At 48.4% G+C, this 15,000-nt stretch overlaps 1 protein-coding gene across 2 annotated transcripts in view; it reads right to left on the minus strand.

Annotated features, from left to right (window-relative positions):
• The window catches only part of rock1 (Rho-associated, coiled-coil containing protein kinase 1), a 100,910-nt gene that overhangs the window by 45,353 nt on the left and 40,557 nt on the right, over positions 1-15,000 (minus strand). For both annotated transcript variants that reach the window (XM_062994553.1, XM_062994554.1), the window contains exons 2-7: positions 8,211-8,292; positions 2,595-2,695; positions 1,831-1,968; positions 1,557-1,732; positions 388-472; positions 127-271 (exon numbers count right to left, since the gene is read on the minus strand). In XM_062994553.1, coding sequence (XP_062850623.1) covers positions 127-271; positions 388-472; positions 1,557-1,732; positions 1,831-1,968; positions 2,595-2,695; positions 8,211-8,292 — 727 coding nt within the window. The remainder of the gene's footprint in view (positions 1-126; positions 272-387; positions 473-1,556; positions 1,733-1,830; positions 1,969-2,594; positions 2,696-8,210; positions 8,293-15,000) is intronic.

Below are 15,000 nucleotides of genomic sequence, written 5' to 3' on the forward strand. Positions count from 1 at the left end.
TGCTGAACTGCTCCGTCGGTCTTCAGCGGGTCACCGTGGACCGTGGAGGTCCCGTCCACGTCCACCAGCGTCCAGATGATTGAACACTGCCCGTATCTGAGCGTGTGTGGAAGCGAGGGGACTCACCGACCAGCATCTCGTAGAGGAAGACTCCCACAGACCACCAGTCGCACTCCCGACCGTAGTAACCGTCGCCGCCCTGAGACTTCAGGACCTCCGGGGAGATGTAGTCCGGGGTTCCTACTGCGGTGTCGCATCGTACCATGCCGTCCTGGAACGAGACCGGGACGCGGCGGTCAATATTTACTCAGAAATAACGACAACGAGCCTGACCTATTCACATGTGCTGACTTTCAGGGGTAAAGGGAATAGAACCAACACCCATACCTTGTTCATTTTCATACAGGTGCCAAAATCAGCCAGCTTCAGGTGACCTGCTTTATCCAGGAGCATGTTGTCAGGCTTCACGTCCCTGTACAGACCAAAAACATCAAAGGACTAAATCACATTCACTCCAGGTACTTTCACTATCTCAGTCATGTACCTTATTATTAATGCTGCCATAACATTGTTTCTACACTCAGCTCCACTTACCATATAGAAGCACTTTGCGGTTCTACAATCACTGACTGTAGTCCATCTGTTTCACCCTGTTCTTCAATGGTATATTTAGGTGGTGGATGATTCTCAGCACTGCAGTGACACTGACATGGTGCTGGTGTGTTAGTGTGTGTCGTGCTGGTACGAGTGGATCAGACACAGCGGCGCTGCTGGAGTTTTTAAACACCGTGTCCACTCACCGTCCACTCTATCAGACGCTCCTACCTAGTCGGTCCACCTTGTAGATGTAAAGTCGCTCATCTATCGCTGCTGTTCGAGTCGCTCATCTTCTAGACCTTCATCGGTGGGAACAGGACGCTGCCCACGGGGCGCTGCCGGCTGGTGGACTATTCTCAGTCCAGCAGTGACAGTGAGGTGTTTAAAATCCCACTTGTACCAGCACAACACACACTAACACACCAGCACCATGTCAGTGTCACTGCAGTGCTGAGAATCATCCACCACCTAAATAATACCTGCTCTGTGGGGGTCCTGACCATTCAAGAACAGGGTGAAACAGATGGACTACAGTCAGTAATTGTAGAACCACAAAGTGCTTCTATATGGTAAGTGGAGCTGAGTGTAGAAACAAGGAGGTGTATATTAAACACGTTCACTCCAGGTACTTCAATTACCTCATCTTGTGTTTCACTCATTTGGGGGGGATAGCCAAAGCAACAAAAGAATGGTCAAAAGTATGTGGACACCTGATCGTAAGCCTGTTGGACGACCTGTGCCAAAATTAGGGGCACTAGTACCAGCCTGATCAAACACTTTTTGGTAGAGCCTGTGGGAATTTGTGCCCATTCAGTCGTGAATCAGGCAGTGATGGTTTACAACAGACGTTCGTGCAGGACACTGGACCTAAACCGAGTATTTGGGTAGGCGTCCACATACTTTCGAACTCCCCTAGGAGGAGAATGATGAGTTGTGTGTGTGTGTGTGTGTGAGCAGACCTGTGGATGAAACCCATGGAGTGGATGCCGTCGAGAGCCAGCACCACCTCCGCCGTGTAGAACCGCGCCCACTTCTCGGGCACGTCGTAGTTGCTCATCAGGTTGACCAGATCTCCGCCGGGCATGTACTCCATCACCATGTAGAGGTAGCGGTCGTCCTGGAAGGCGTAGAAGAGCTGGGGAGCCAGAGGAACATCACACGCGTTAGTTCGTGGAGAGGGAGGAACCCGAAGGACCTCGTGAGGACCACCACGCTGAGACGGAGCGGCCGTACCTGCACCACCCAGCTGCTGTTGGCGAAGGCCATGATGTCTCTCTCCTCCCAGAAGAACGCCGAGTCCGACCTCTTGATCATCTCGAACTTGCTCAGCAGCTTCATGGCGTAGACCTTACTGCTGGACTTGTGTCTCACCTGCAGACGCAGAAGAGAGCTCAGCGACACACCGTCTAGCTTCTAATCCTGGTTCTGATCAGTCCAAACGTCAGGAAGCTATTAGATGTTGGGCTGATGGTGCGTGTGAGGTTGAGGGATCTATTGGATGCCAAGCTGATGGAGGTTCCTCAGAGTTCCTGTGTCGAATGCAGCAGATCTGGTCAGCATAAAGACCTGAGGGACTTTGATTAGGACCAGATCGTTGTGGCCAGACGACTGGGTTGAGGTATCTCCCAAACAGCTGTGGACAAGCTACCAACCACAACCGCCCAACAGAAGATCTCTGGCAGACTGGACATCGAGGCAACAGAGGATCTTCGGTTTCTCCAAAATCATGGAGAAAGCCGTGGGAGATACAGAACCAGGACGAACTGTAGGATGATCCACATCACAACATCCTGGTACCAGATAGCGGTAGATAAGATATATGGACACCCCTTCTAATGACCACATTGTAACAGGTAAGCCCTGACCTCCACCCTACTGAGCCAATTAGGGACGAATCAGAACGTCGACTGGCAGCCAGACCTCCTGGTCCACCATCAGGAATCTGAGATGTTTGGGTTTAGGAACCCACGGCCAAACTTTTGGAGCTCTGATCTTACCAGCTGCACCTCTCCGAAAGCTCCTCGGCCGATGACCTTCACCACCTCGTAGTCGTCGGCCTTCATGCGCAGATCCCGGATCTTACTGATGGTGTCTTTATCTGTGGACGGAGAAGAAAAACGTCAATCTGAGATCAGAACCCTACCGTCCAGCTCAGGAACGTTCAAGCATCTGCTGGAGGCGTGGACATTCTGAAACATTTACAACGTTTAAAAAATTCGGAGCTTGTACGTGTTCGAGTCGGTTGTTAGTGAACTATGCTAGCTTGACGTCTTAATGGTGAGAGTAACGCTGATGATGAGTCTTGGACTCTGTACTAGTGCTTTAGCCGGGCGCTGCTTTCATCTGGTCTGAGAGAATTTGACATGCAAATGTTGGAAGCTTCTATCCTCCACCGACCCTCTGCTACTGGGAACTCTGGATAAACTGGAGCACCAGTATGAGAGGATTGTTACGCTAGATGAACAGAAGTATGTGGATATCCATTTACTGCTAACCAGATTATGGAATTAATGAGAAAAAATCCGAGATGTTCACAACTCACAAAATATGAGTTAAGCTAGAGTCCGAGTCAAGTCACGAGTCCTTAGGTTAGAGTCTGAGTCGAGTCACGAGTCTTTAGGTTAGTGTCCGAGTCAAGTCACGAGTCTTTAGGTTAGAGTCCGAGTCGAGTCACGAGTCTTTAAGCTAGAGTCCGAGTCGAGTCACGAGTCTTTAGGCTAGAGTCCGAGTCGAGTCACGAGTCTTTAAGCTAGAGTCCAAGTCGAGTCACGAGTCTTTAGGTTAGAGTCCGAGTCAAGTCACGAGTCTTTAGGCTAGAGTCCGAGTCGAGTCACGAGTCTTTAAGCTAGAGTCCGAGTCAAGTCACGAGTCAATATAATAAACACAAAACATGTATTGTAAATGTAGTGTAGAAATAAAGAAATAATCTGTAAGTTCAGATAAAAACAACAACAGATTAGCGAGTGTATTTAGCCGTTTTACTTCGTGTCTTTACTTTCCTCCCCATTGTGTAAATGAATGTAATTCCTGTAACAAGAAGGTTCCAGTTAAAAGCTTCAACTGATACGTTTTGTTTTCATTACAGAACAAAAGCGCTCGATAAATCACGGCACAGCGGCCAAAATCCCAAACACAGCAAAAACATAATAACCGCTGCTTACCTTAGCTTCTGTTCTTCCAGATGCTATTACATTTATAAGCGTGCGTCCCATTAGGAACAGAATCCGTTATTTTGTAAATGTGCTTATAATTAAAAACCTCCAAACTTTTCCCTGAATAAATGCAAGTAACAGCATTTCTTACTAACAATTACAATCAGAAGCTCTGATTGGTTCAGAAAGCGTCTTACAACCATAAGTGCCGATTCTGTAGGAGCGTTCCATTCACCCCGGTTGTTCCTGTGAAGTAATTGTCAGATGTAACTAATGTTAACACATGCTGCTGACTTTTGTTGTATACGAGTCATTTTTTGGGAGTCACAAGTCAAGTCTGAGTCATTTGAAACGAGTCCGAGTCGAGTCTGAAGTCGCTGTGTGTGCGAGTTCGCATCTCTGGAATAAGTCAATGATGTGCTTCCATTTCTACAGTTTAATGAAGACCTGGTTCGATGGGGTTGGTTTGTGTTGGAACTCGTGTTGAAATTACCACAGAGCCGTTTTCAGAAGGAGTGGAGGCTGTTATAGACGCAAGGGTGTCCACATCGTGTCGTTGACGCATCCTCGGCTCCCGAAAACTGGTAGAACTGCAGGCGGGTTCTCTACAAAGCACCAAGGTTCAAAGAACCAGAGTTCTATAGGTCCAAAATGAGTGACTAGGGTGACCGCTGGGTTCTTTCTTCTCTTCATTATTACTGCTCATAAGTTCCTCCACTAATGACGTTCTCGTGTGAATGCGCCGGTGCTGAGGGGAATACGGTATTCCAACATCAAGCATCTCCAGCAGGATTCTGGGTGTTTACCCGGCGCGGGCGGGGTTAGGTCCGCGGGATGATGATGCGCGGCGGCCTGTGATTCAGGTCACGAGTGGAATCGGAGCCAGCAGGAAGAGACGGGACGAGAACAAAGGAATCCCAGTTCAGCCGGTCTAAAAATAAGGAGCCGCTCAGGCTGGGAGCGCTGGAGATGATGCCGTTCCATCCAGATGTTCGGATCCCGGCACATTCCGGGCGGAGCCGCGGGAGCAGCCCGAGCGCTGAACCTCGTGTTCTTCTCATCATGTGACCTGATTCAGCCTCCGACGAAGCGTCAGCCGGAGCGAGGGGTCACACGCCGGGTCAGACTGAGAACCTGGGGCGATCTAGTGTCCACAGGCTGCTACTCTCGGGCCCCTGAGTGTGGCCCCTAACACTATAGTTCGGATTGTATTAGGTAGCTGGGATAAAAGCAACTTGGTAGATCAGTGGTTATGGTATTGGCCTAGCAATCAGAGGGTTGCTGGTTCAAGCCCCACCACTAACAATTTGCCCCTGTTGGGCCCCTAAGCAAGGCCCTTGACCCTCAACAGTTTGAATTGTAAGTCACTTTGGATGAAAGCATCTTGGTAACTCAGTGGTTACCTTCTACCAATCAGAAAGTTGCTGGTTTGATTCCCACCACTGACAAGTTGTCACTGTTGGGCCCCTGAGCAAGGCCCTTAACCCTCCAGTTCGGATTCTACACGGTCACAGTTGTAAGTCGCTTTAGGTAAAAGCATCTTGGTAGCTCAGTTGTAAAAATACTGGACTAGCAATCAGAGGGTTGCTGGTTCGAGCCCCACCACTAACAAGTTGCCACTGTTGGGCCCCGAGCGAGGCCCTTAACCCTTAATTGCTCAAGTTGTATTAGGTCGTAATTGTACGTGGTTTTGGATAAAAGCAACTTGGTAGCTTGGTGGTAGCTCAGTGGTTAAAATTCTGGACTAGCAATCGAAAGGTTGCTGGTTTGATTCCCACCACTAATAAGCTGCCACTGTTGGGCCCCCGAGCAAGGCCCCTAACCCTCAATAATTCGGTTTGTACATGATCACAGTTGTAAGTCACTTTGGATAAAAGCGTCTCGATAGGTCAGTGGTTAAAATACTGGACTAGCAATCAGAAGGTTGCTGGTTCGATCCCCACCACCAGAGAAGTTGTCACTGTTGGGCCCCCGACAAGGCCCCTAACCCTCAATAGTTCGGATTGCATTAGATTGCTGGGATAAAGGCATCTTGGTAGCTTGGTGGTAGCTCAGTGGTTACTACTTGCAATCAGAAGGTTTTCAGTTTCAAACCCCACCACCCACAAGTTGCCACTGTCGGGCCCCAGGAGCGAGGCCCTTAACCCTCAATTGCTCAAATTGTATTAGGTCGTAACTGTCGCTTTGGATAAGAGCATCTGTGCCGGTGGGAGCTCAGTGGTTCTAGTACTGGACATCTATGTTGGGCACCAGCTGGCAAACCACGTCCTTATGGACCTACGACATTTACAGGTCAGTTTCATCCGAGGGTCTTGCTCAGTGGCTGGGGTGGGAACTGAACCAGCAACCTTCCTACTAAAAGTCCAGTCTCAGTGTTTGCGTTCGGGATGCAACTACGCAAGCGAGGGTTGAGGACATTGCTCACGGGTCCGACAGTGGAAGACACCTCGTAACAGTCGCCAGTGTTCTGACTGCTGAGCCACTATCGCCCATTAGGGGACAATCGAACTGTTTCAACGAAGTTAAAGCGTAGAATTTATTTTATAGAATTAATTCTATACACCTGTGAGTTGGGGTGTGTCTGAAAGCACTGTACTCCTAATTTAAAAGGGGTGTCCGCATACTTTTGGCCAAATAATGGTGTTACGGTATTTCTTGTATACAGAAGCGAAGCGCTAAACCCGTGGCCGGAACTGAACCAGCGACCTTCTTTCGGCATTTGGGAGGCGCCTTTAATCAAAGCAACTTACAACTAATACAGAACGGAACTGAGGGTTAGGGACCTTGCTCAAGGGTCCAACAGGGCTTTCCTGGCCTATAAACACACAGCATGCACATGTACACCACAGTAATACTCTTTTCTTCCTATAGGGCTGTCGTGGTGAAAGAATTTCCCCTTGCGATATTCACATATACTTAATGGATCTGGATTTTAGAGCTATATATAAACAAGCTTTACTGTTAGGCTATGATTCGGTATATTATTGCTTTATAATGACGAAGATGAGGCGGCTTTAAGACCAATGAAATGCGTGTTTAATGTTAAATACAGAACAGAGCAGGGATGCGCGTCTTTACTCTATTAAATAAGGTTTAAATTAAGCTTCTAGCCTAGGCCAGATATACACCGTGAAACGAAAAAAAAAAGAGTTTAGGCTAAAAACGCACATCTAATCAAAATAAAGAATAAAGTCTGTAAGAGTTTAAACCTGCGTTATCATGCGCGCTAGAAGAACCAACACGTTCACCTGCTGTGGTTTAGAGAGGATCTGAGTGGGGTAGAGATGTTCCCGGCGGCACTAACAGTCTCTCTGATGGTGCTCGTTACACTAATACACACGTGTACTGTACCTGCATGCGACTTTAGAGAGAGCAAATCTAGCCCGGTTATTAATGCGCCACTATTAACCATCTATTTATTAGGTATAATTAACATAACAATATAAACTACATTTTAAGTTATTATTCGTTTCAATACATTTTTATTCAACAAAAAAATACATTTAAATCATTCCAGCAAACCAGAAAGAGAATATTTGCAGGCTGCAATGCCATATTAACCGTCATTAAGTGTTTTAGTTCACCAAGGCTGTTTGAATATGGTCTAAATTACAAGTATTTATTGAGTGTGAACTTAATTTAATCATTAATAAACTTGCCTATAATTAATGTTGCCATTGTTTCCATTTTAAAACAGTTGTTGGGGAAAATGTCGCTCTTAGCTCATCTTCATTATGAATTTATTTAACATTTATTACGCCCGAATGTAAGCGTATAAAACAAGATGGACCCTGCAACAATAAAAAAAAATTAAAAAAGAGAAGGAAGAAAGAAAAGACGTGAACATCGCGGTGATGCGGTTGCTTGGCACGCCCTGCGGTTGGCTGGTCTATACCGCGATATTTCTAAATTGCGGTTAGCGCGACAGCCCTACCTTCGTATGTGAGTTAATTTGGACGTCAGAGGGGTTAAGGGCCTTGCTCGAGGGCCCAAGAAAGACTGCCAAGATTTAAACCCTCAGCTATCCAGTAATTAGTCCAGCTCTGAAAACAAGTACTGATTATAATATAACAATAATGTAGAAGCACCGTTAGCCCTTGGACTGAATTTGCTGGACGCCCACTCTTCGGTAGACGGGCAACTGCCAATCAGAAGTCTCTCGATCTGTACACGATCCTTCGTTTGGATCTCGCTCCAGGTTAGAGAGCGAGAACGCTCGTTCATTCCCATCGTCTTTATTGACGTGATGTAGACACGCACCTACTGTTAAACCGTTAAAGGTTCTGCTTTCATAGAGGCTCGCTCGAAAGTGGGAAGGGTGTTCCGATTCCCCCAACGGCTCTCTCGGATTCTATTTATTTATTTCTTTTATTTATTTATTTTCCGGAGGGGGCGGAACCGTTATCTGAAACACAGGACAGCAGGGGGAGGCACACGACATCTGTCAGAACGGATACTCACATCTGTTTAGGAAGTTGTCGATGCTCTTGTTCTTCCTCAGCGCTGGAAAATCCAGATCGTACACCAGAGCGTCCAGACCGTCCTGCAAAGGACACACAAAGAACACAGACGCCTTTCATCAGGTCCGGCAGGACTTAGGTTCTAATTAGGGATGTCGGGGCCGATCGAGGCATTTTTTAACTGATCGGAATCGGCTTCACTAATCCCGATCGTAATCCGATCCTTTGTTTTACGTCAGCATGTCCACTGTGCGGAAATAGTTTAAACTGGAAGGTAAAAAGTCCAGCAGTGAAGTGTAACGTCTGCAGTGTGAGCGCTTCACCAGGCGGTGGGAGCAGAGCTGCGTTCATTACTGTAGAATTTAACTGTTTATACGGTGTGTGAGTCGAGGATCACTCCGGTTTACAAAACAATAACTTTTAATCCCAGTATGAAAACTTCAGGAGCATAACGTACAGCACGATTTACAAGAGTGAACGACATCTCAGTATCGAGCGCTCTGATTGGCTTAGTTATGTAACCCAGCGTGGTAGTGACGCACTCGCTTATTAATAAAGAAATAAATACACGATATATTCACTAATCGTCGGGAGCATTTAACACTTTATTAACTTCTTCTGTTACGGTACCGAATAGCGGACAGCTAGAGTCATCGCGTTAGCCGAGCACGCTATTCCATGCACTATGGAAGCCCCGAAGGGTCAAAACACACTCACTACGCGTAGAAACGTCCATCAAACCGTCGTCACAATACAAGCACAGAAGAGTTTGTTACAGTTACAACACGCATACAAGTACGGTGGCTCGTAAGAAACAAAGGAGATATCATTTAACCAAACGATCTACAATTACTACCAATCTGATACGGCACCTAAAAAAATAACCACTCAGCCGAATACAGCGAGTTTATTATTATTATATGATGAGAAGAGGAACCGGCCGTCCGCTAACACGGCAGAGATGCTGATTTTCCTCAGAAAGAACCTTCACTTCATTCTGAGTGTTCTAGTGTTACTGCTACAATGCTGCACTACGTTTGTTTACTTTTATTATGTAAAAATAAAAGAACATTAAACAATAGTTTGGATGCAGGTAATGTTTTCCCTACAGCACTGCAGAGATATTCAGGTGTTAAACATGTACACTGGATTAATGTGAATAACTGTAATGTAGTTGAAGTGTGCACTGTGTGAACAGTATTATCCAGTTCTTATCTAGACAATATCTAGAAAATACAAGTACCGGTTTGAGACTGGGTATCGGATCAGGATCAAAATTAATGATCGGGATCGGGAACAAAAAAACCTAGTTCTAATACTGAGATTCACAACTGCAGCTTTTATCAGCGCCCCCTACTGGCCCCTGGACATACAACTAGAAATGTGATCAATCTGAATCTTGGCTTACCCACTACGATTGGCTGAGCTTGTAAAATTAATTCCTAGCTCTGCTACCGGTCGACTGGGCGCCCCCTAGTGGCTGCTGCGGGGAAAAAAAAACCAACCACTAGTCTGCTGGGCGGGAAAAGACGGCGTGTAAGTAACCTGGTTAGTAGCCCGAGGCACCTGTACAGAAGTAGAGGAAGGTGGAGATCGGCGCGTGACTCTGCCTGCGCGAGACCGACCTCACGCGCCGATCTACCGAAGTAATAGCGAATAGGAATGCGTCGGAGTATAAATATACCCCCCCTCAAACGCCATCGAGGTCTCTAGCAGGAAAAGAGGAACTGGCTATGACTAAACTAAGAGAACAGTGGAGAAATAAACCGGAAAACCGGATATCTGGAGATCTGTGATTATGCTAGCCCACCACCGCGGAGACTCGAAGGCCGATCGGTGCCACCGGCCCCGTGTCAGAGAGCGGGCGCTAGTCAGCAGGGCAGAGGTACTGGAACAGTGACGAGTACCACAATCCCCACAGTGACAGTCCAACACATTTAGTGTGTCATACAGTACAGACAGATTTCCAGCTGTGGGCGTAGAACCGACTTTAGGAACGAGACGCCGGCGCTCAGGGGTCCGCATACTTCTGACCGCTTGGCGTGAGCGCCGTGAGGCGGCGACGATGTGAAGCCGAGGTTTTAGGAGGCAGCCAATCGGGCGAGGCGGCGCTGGCCCGACTTCCTGTCTCAGGGCATTCCAGTGCAGGACGCTGCACGTCACCGAGCTATTTTGAGAATGCGGCTGAACGTGCTCTCCATACGCGGGGTGGGAAAACGGCGAGTGGGGGGGGGGGCGTTGGTGAGTGGACTTTTCTTCTGCTCGCCACTTCCTGACACACACACACACACACACACACACACACTCTGAGCGTTTCGGCAGAGGAGAGTCCAGATTTCCCACCAAAACCACCTCCGAAAAACCATCACGCCCTCCGAGTGTGTGTGTGTGTGTGTGCGCTCTGACTGTGAGCCTTGTTGGACCTCCTATTACAAAACGACACACGGCTTCGACTGTGGGAATTTGTGCCCACTAGGTCCACATTGCATTAATGCTGGACAAAAGGTCTGACTCGCAGGTGACATCGCGATTCATCGCAAATGTCTCTGATGAGGCTAAACATCTTCAGCACTGGACCTTCTCTACACCGAACGGTCATGCTGGCGCAGGAAAGGTCCTTCCCCAAGGCATTTGACACCTTTATCCATGTAACCTGGTAGTGGTGGGGCTTGAACCAGCAACCTTCTGATTATTCTGATTACTAGTCCAGCACCTTACTCACCTGGACGCACCGAGACCCTTTTGTGGGCTACCGACCGCCGACAGGTTGTTGGGCGGCCAAGACTCGTTGAGGATGAGATGGAACCCCTTGACCCTGCCAGTCAAAGAACTGGGCAGCAATGGGGACGTTCGACTGGTCCTCCAAGACCACGTGAACATCCGGGTGAGAGGTGGGACCACGGTGCCACATCACAACGTCCATCAGAGGTCCTTCAGAGGTCTTGTGGAGTCCAGACTTCTGTCAGAATCTGCACTTCTGTTCACAAGCTCCGCATGATGGAAATGATAGAATCAGAAGCCGAGGGATCCAGAAGGACGTGAGATTGAATCTCGTAGCTGCTCCTTCATTCAGAACGTCACTGCAGAACGGATTTAAGCCTCACAGGAGGGGGCGGGGGGGTGGCTAGGAAAGAACCCGTACGAGCGCTTGTTGGGCCGACAGGTTGTTGGGCGTCCAAGACTCGTTGAGGATGAGATGAAACCCCTTGACCCTGCCAGTGAAAGAACTGGGCAGCAATGGGGACGTTCGACTGGTCCTTCAAGACCACGTGAATGTCTGGGCGAGAGGTGGAACCACAGTGCCCCATCACAACGTCCATCAGAGGTCTTGTGGAGTCCACACTTCTGTCACAAGCTCCACGTGATGGAACAAAAGGAACCCTACTAGCCAAGGGATCCACAAGGACGTGAGATTGAATCTCGTAGCCCTCTGACCGGCTGCTCCTTCTCTCAGAGCGTCGCTGCAGAACGGATTTAAGCCGGTGCCACGGAACACGCTGCAATTATCTTTATTAAAGCCCACGGCGGGGGCGAGGGCGGGGGCGAGGGCGGGGGGGGGGGGGGGATGCTCGGGGGGTAGGAAAGAACCCGTACGAGCGCTTTTCCAGCCGTCTGAAATGCCACACCACCGCAGCGCCTCGTTCCAGGCCGGGCTCTGCGACCGAGGCTAACCGCTGGGCGTGGCTGTATCATGCGCAGGGCTTCGGTACCTGCAGCCGGCACAAAGGAGCCCCCATTCTTCCTTCAGGGAGGCCCCGGGCCGCGCCCCCGGGACGTTCCAGTACGGAACCGCGACTCCAGAGAAGCGAGAGCTGCTGCACACGGTCGAGCAAGCTTGGTGCTGGTTCTGTCTCTAGTCTTTGGACAGTGTCGCCTCATTTTGGCGAATTAGATTACATTGCAGACGTGTTTTTTGGGTAGATTGTCCTATTTATATGGGCACAGAGAAGCCCCAGTTCGGTCAGTCATAAGCAGTTTGAAACGCTGTCCGTATATTTACGATCCAGCAGATTTCATTTCCATCATGCGCTTCATCCTGGTCAGGGTTCCAAGGGTATCCAAGGTCCGGTTCCACTGGGACACACTGGGCGCAAGGCATGAATACTGTGGCTCGCAGGGTGGTAGACACCCAGCCGGCCCCTAGCGTTGAGATTCGAACCCAGGTCTAGCTAGCGTAATAGACCGCTGCACCACCCAAGCTCAAGGGACAGTATTATGGATGCTAATAATGAACCGGTTTGTCAGTTTGTCCCCAGCAGGCGATGGTTCCAGTGAGAGTTCGGACAGGGTCCATCGCAGGGCTTCGGCCAATCAAGTCCGCGTAGACGCCCAGCCGGCCGACAGTGCCATTGAGATTCGAACCCATATCTAGTGGGTTAGCGCAAATAAACACGGCACCACCCTTGACAACATAAGGGTTGCTAATAATGAACCAGTTGGCTGCTAACTGAGAAAGAAAGTGGTTCGAGAGTTCCAGTAAGAGTTGGGGCCGCTGGTTTGAGACGCACCCTCGCCGTGCAGGACCAGCTTGGTGCGCTTTGAAGTATCTTCACTACCTCACACTCATGACCAGTCCACTACAGTACGAAGCCGTGTTGACCTGAAGCTCGGTCGTACCTTTCAGATGAAACTGATGGGACCTTATCGGCTTGTTGTTCGGACCGTGGACTGATGACCTCCGTTTATCGCTTCATAGAAAGTTCACACCGCTAGTAAATGAATCAGAATTGTGCAGGAACAACCACTAGGGGGCCTCAGTGAGCTCAGACAGACTCCACTTTAAACTACCTACAGTCTACGTTGGGTCTTGAGAATGGACCACTGAAGTCGTGTCGTCATTTTGTAGTCCACGCCCATATTTGGTAACCCGGGTCTAAGAGAAATTTTTAATGGGAAAAATGAACTGAGATTTGGAAAATCGCCTCTCTCGCATCCTGTAGCCATAAAAAACGTTCCAGAGCTGATAGGTTTTGTTTTATATAGATTCTTCTGTCTATTATCACTGGATCCTCTGAGAGTCAAAATATGAGTATTGCTACATGTGAGCTAATGCTACTGCGCACTGAATTGACGTCACTAGACCGGAAGCTTCTTAAATAAGCGCACGAAGCAGCGCGATTCACCGGCGTAACAGTGCGGTGATGTTCACAAGTTTTACTTTATATCTTTAGTAGCTAGCTCCATTAAAGTAGAAAGCGAGGACGGTCGGGTGTTACGCCTTCGGTTTGCGGTCACCAAACTGAAGTACGCCTGGCTTTGGTGTGGTTCAGTGACGTCTAATTAATGCGCAGTAGCGTTAGCTTTCGTGTAGCGTTATTAGTATTACGACCCTTTAACGACCTCGTAATTTATAGGATCCGGTGACGTACAGGAGAAGAATGTACACGGGACGAAACGTGCAGGGTTCTGAACATGTTGATTCAGCACAGGACGCGTCAGAGTCGATTTTTTTGAAAACCCCCGTTCATTTTTCCTATAGGAAATCTGGCTTAGACCCGGGTCTCCAAATATGGGCATAACGAGGACTACAGAATGACGCACGACTTCAGTGACGTGTTTTTATTTGCAGGTTTGGGCTTGTCAGCAGATGTAAGAGTTTTCTGTACAGAATCCAGATGCTATATTGACATGTTAGCGCCGTCCCACCTCATTCTGTTGGTTTTAATGGCAAGATGCTAAACGCGAAACCCGATGGAATCGCTGAGTAGCGCGTTCGAATAACCCGCCTTATAAAAGTCAATGACCGATTAGAATCCTCTCTCCTGAGGCGGCCGCACGTGTAGGCGGTAAGACGGCGATGCGGCTCACTGGGATTTCGAACACACTGGTGTAGATACGTCATGGAAAATGAGGACGGCGTGAATTTTCGTTCGGTGTCGAGCAGCAAAAAAGTTGTAGCGTGACGTATTTTATATCATTTGCGTTAAGTGACGTCGCACGTCCCGCCACGTGACTATCGCGCGTGCGCACATCGCGATGACGATGCTGAACCGATATATCGTGCAGCCCCAGTGGACACGTTCGATTCTGCCTAAAGTATCTGCTATGAATAATGGGATAAACCACCTAAATCCCCGTGTGACATATCGATGGTCGTTATTTAAATCGGAATCGAAGTTGACGATGTTTTTCCCGATGCTCTGGTACGAACGTCCGACTCCGACGTTACTCCTGGTTGTATGTAACGAAACCTGAAGGTACGTCGATGTGAACGTGAACGTCACGTCGGGGCAGCCGTACCCTGCGAGAAGCCGAGCGGGAGACGGGACCTCGCCCGGACGGAACGAGGCCACTTCTGGTTCCATCAGCACGAAGCCAATCGGACGAGCGTGTGGAGCTCTGTACGGTGAATACACACTGCTGTGGAAAAAGTATTTGCTTTGTTTGTCTTTGTTTCTCACACTTCTATGATTCAGATCATAAAACTACCTTCAAACACCAGACAAATAAACACAAAATGCTTTTTAAAAATAATGTTTTCATTCAGCCTACCTGACCCTGTGTGGAAACGTAATCGCCCTCTTAGCTACCAGCCACACCTGCTGTATCTAAACATCACTTAAATAGAACCTGATACCACGTTCTACACCAGGGGGTCCAAACTTTACTTGCTGGGAGTCTGAAAAATGATCTATCGTCCACAATGGCATGTAAACTAAGATTTTGTTCGATTTCACTCACCAGTTTATAATCTTAATGGGAAGATTATTTTACTTCTTTACATTAAACATACCCACTTCCCTCTGAACTCCGAAATCTTAAATCTTCTGCACTCTGTCGTCTGGTTTTCG

This window comes from Trichomycterus rosablanca, chromosome 4, assembly GCF_030014385.1.
Source record: "Trichomycterus rosablanca isolate fTriRos1 chromosome 4, fTriRos1.hap1, whole genome shotgun sequence".
NCBI classification, from domain to species: domain Eukaryota; kingdom Metazoa; phylum Chordata; class Actinopteri; order Siluriformes; family Trichomycteridae; genus Trichomycterus; species Trichomycterus rosablanca.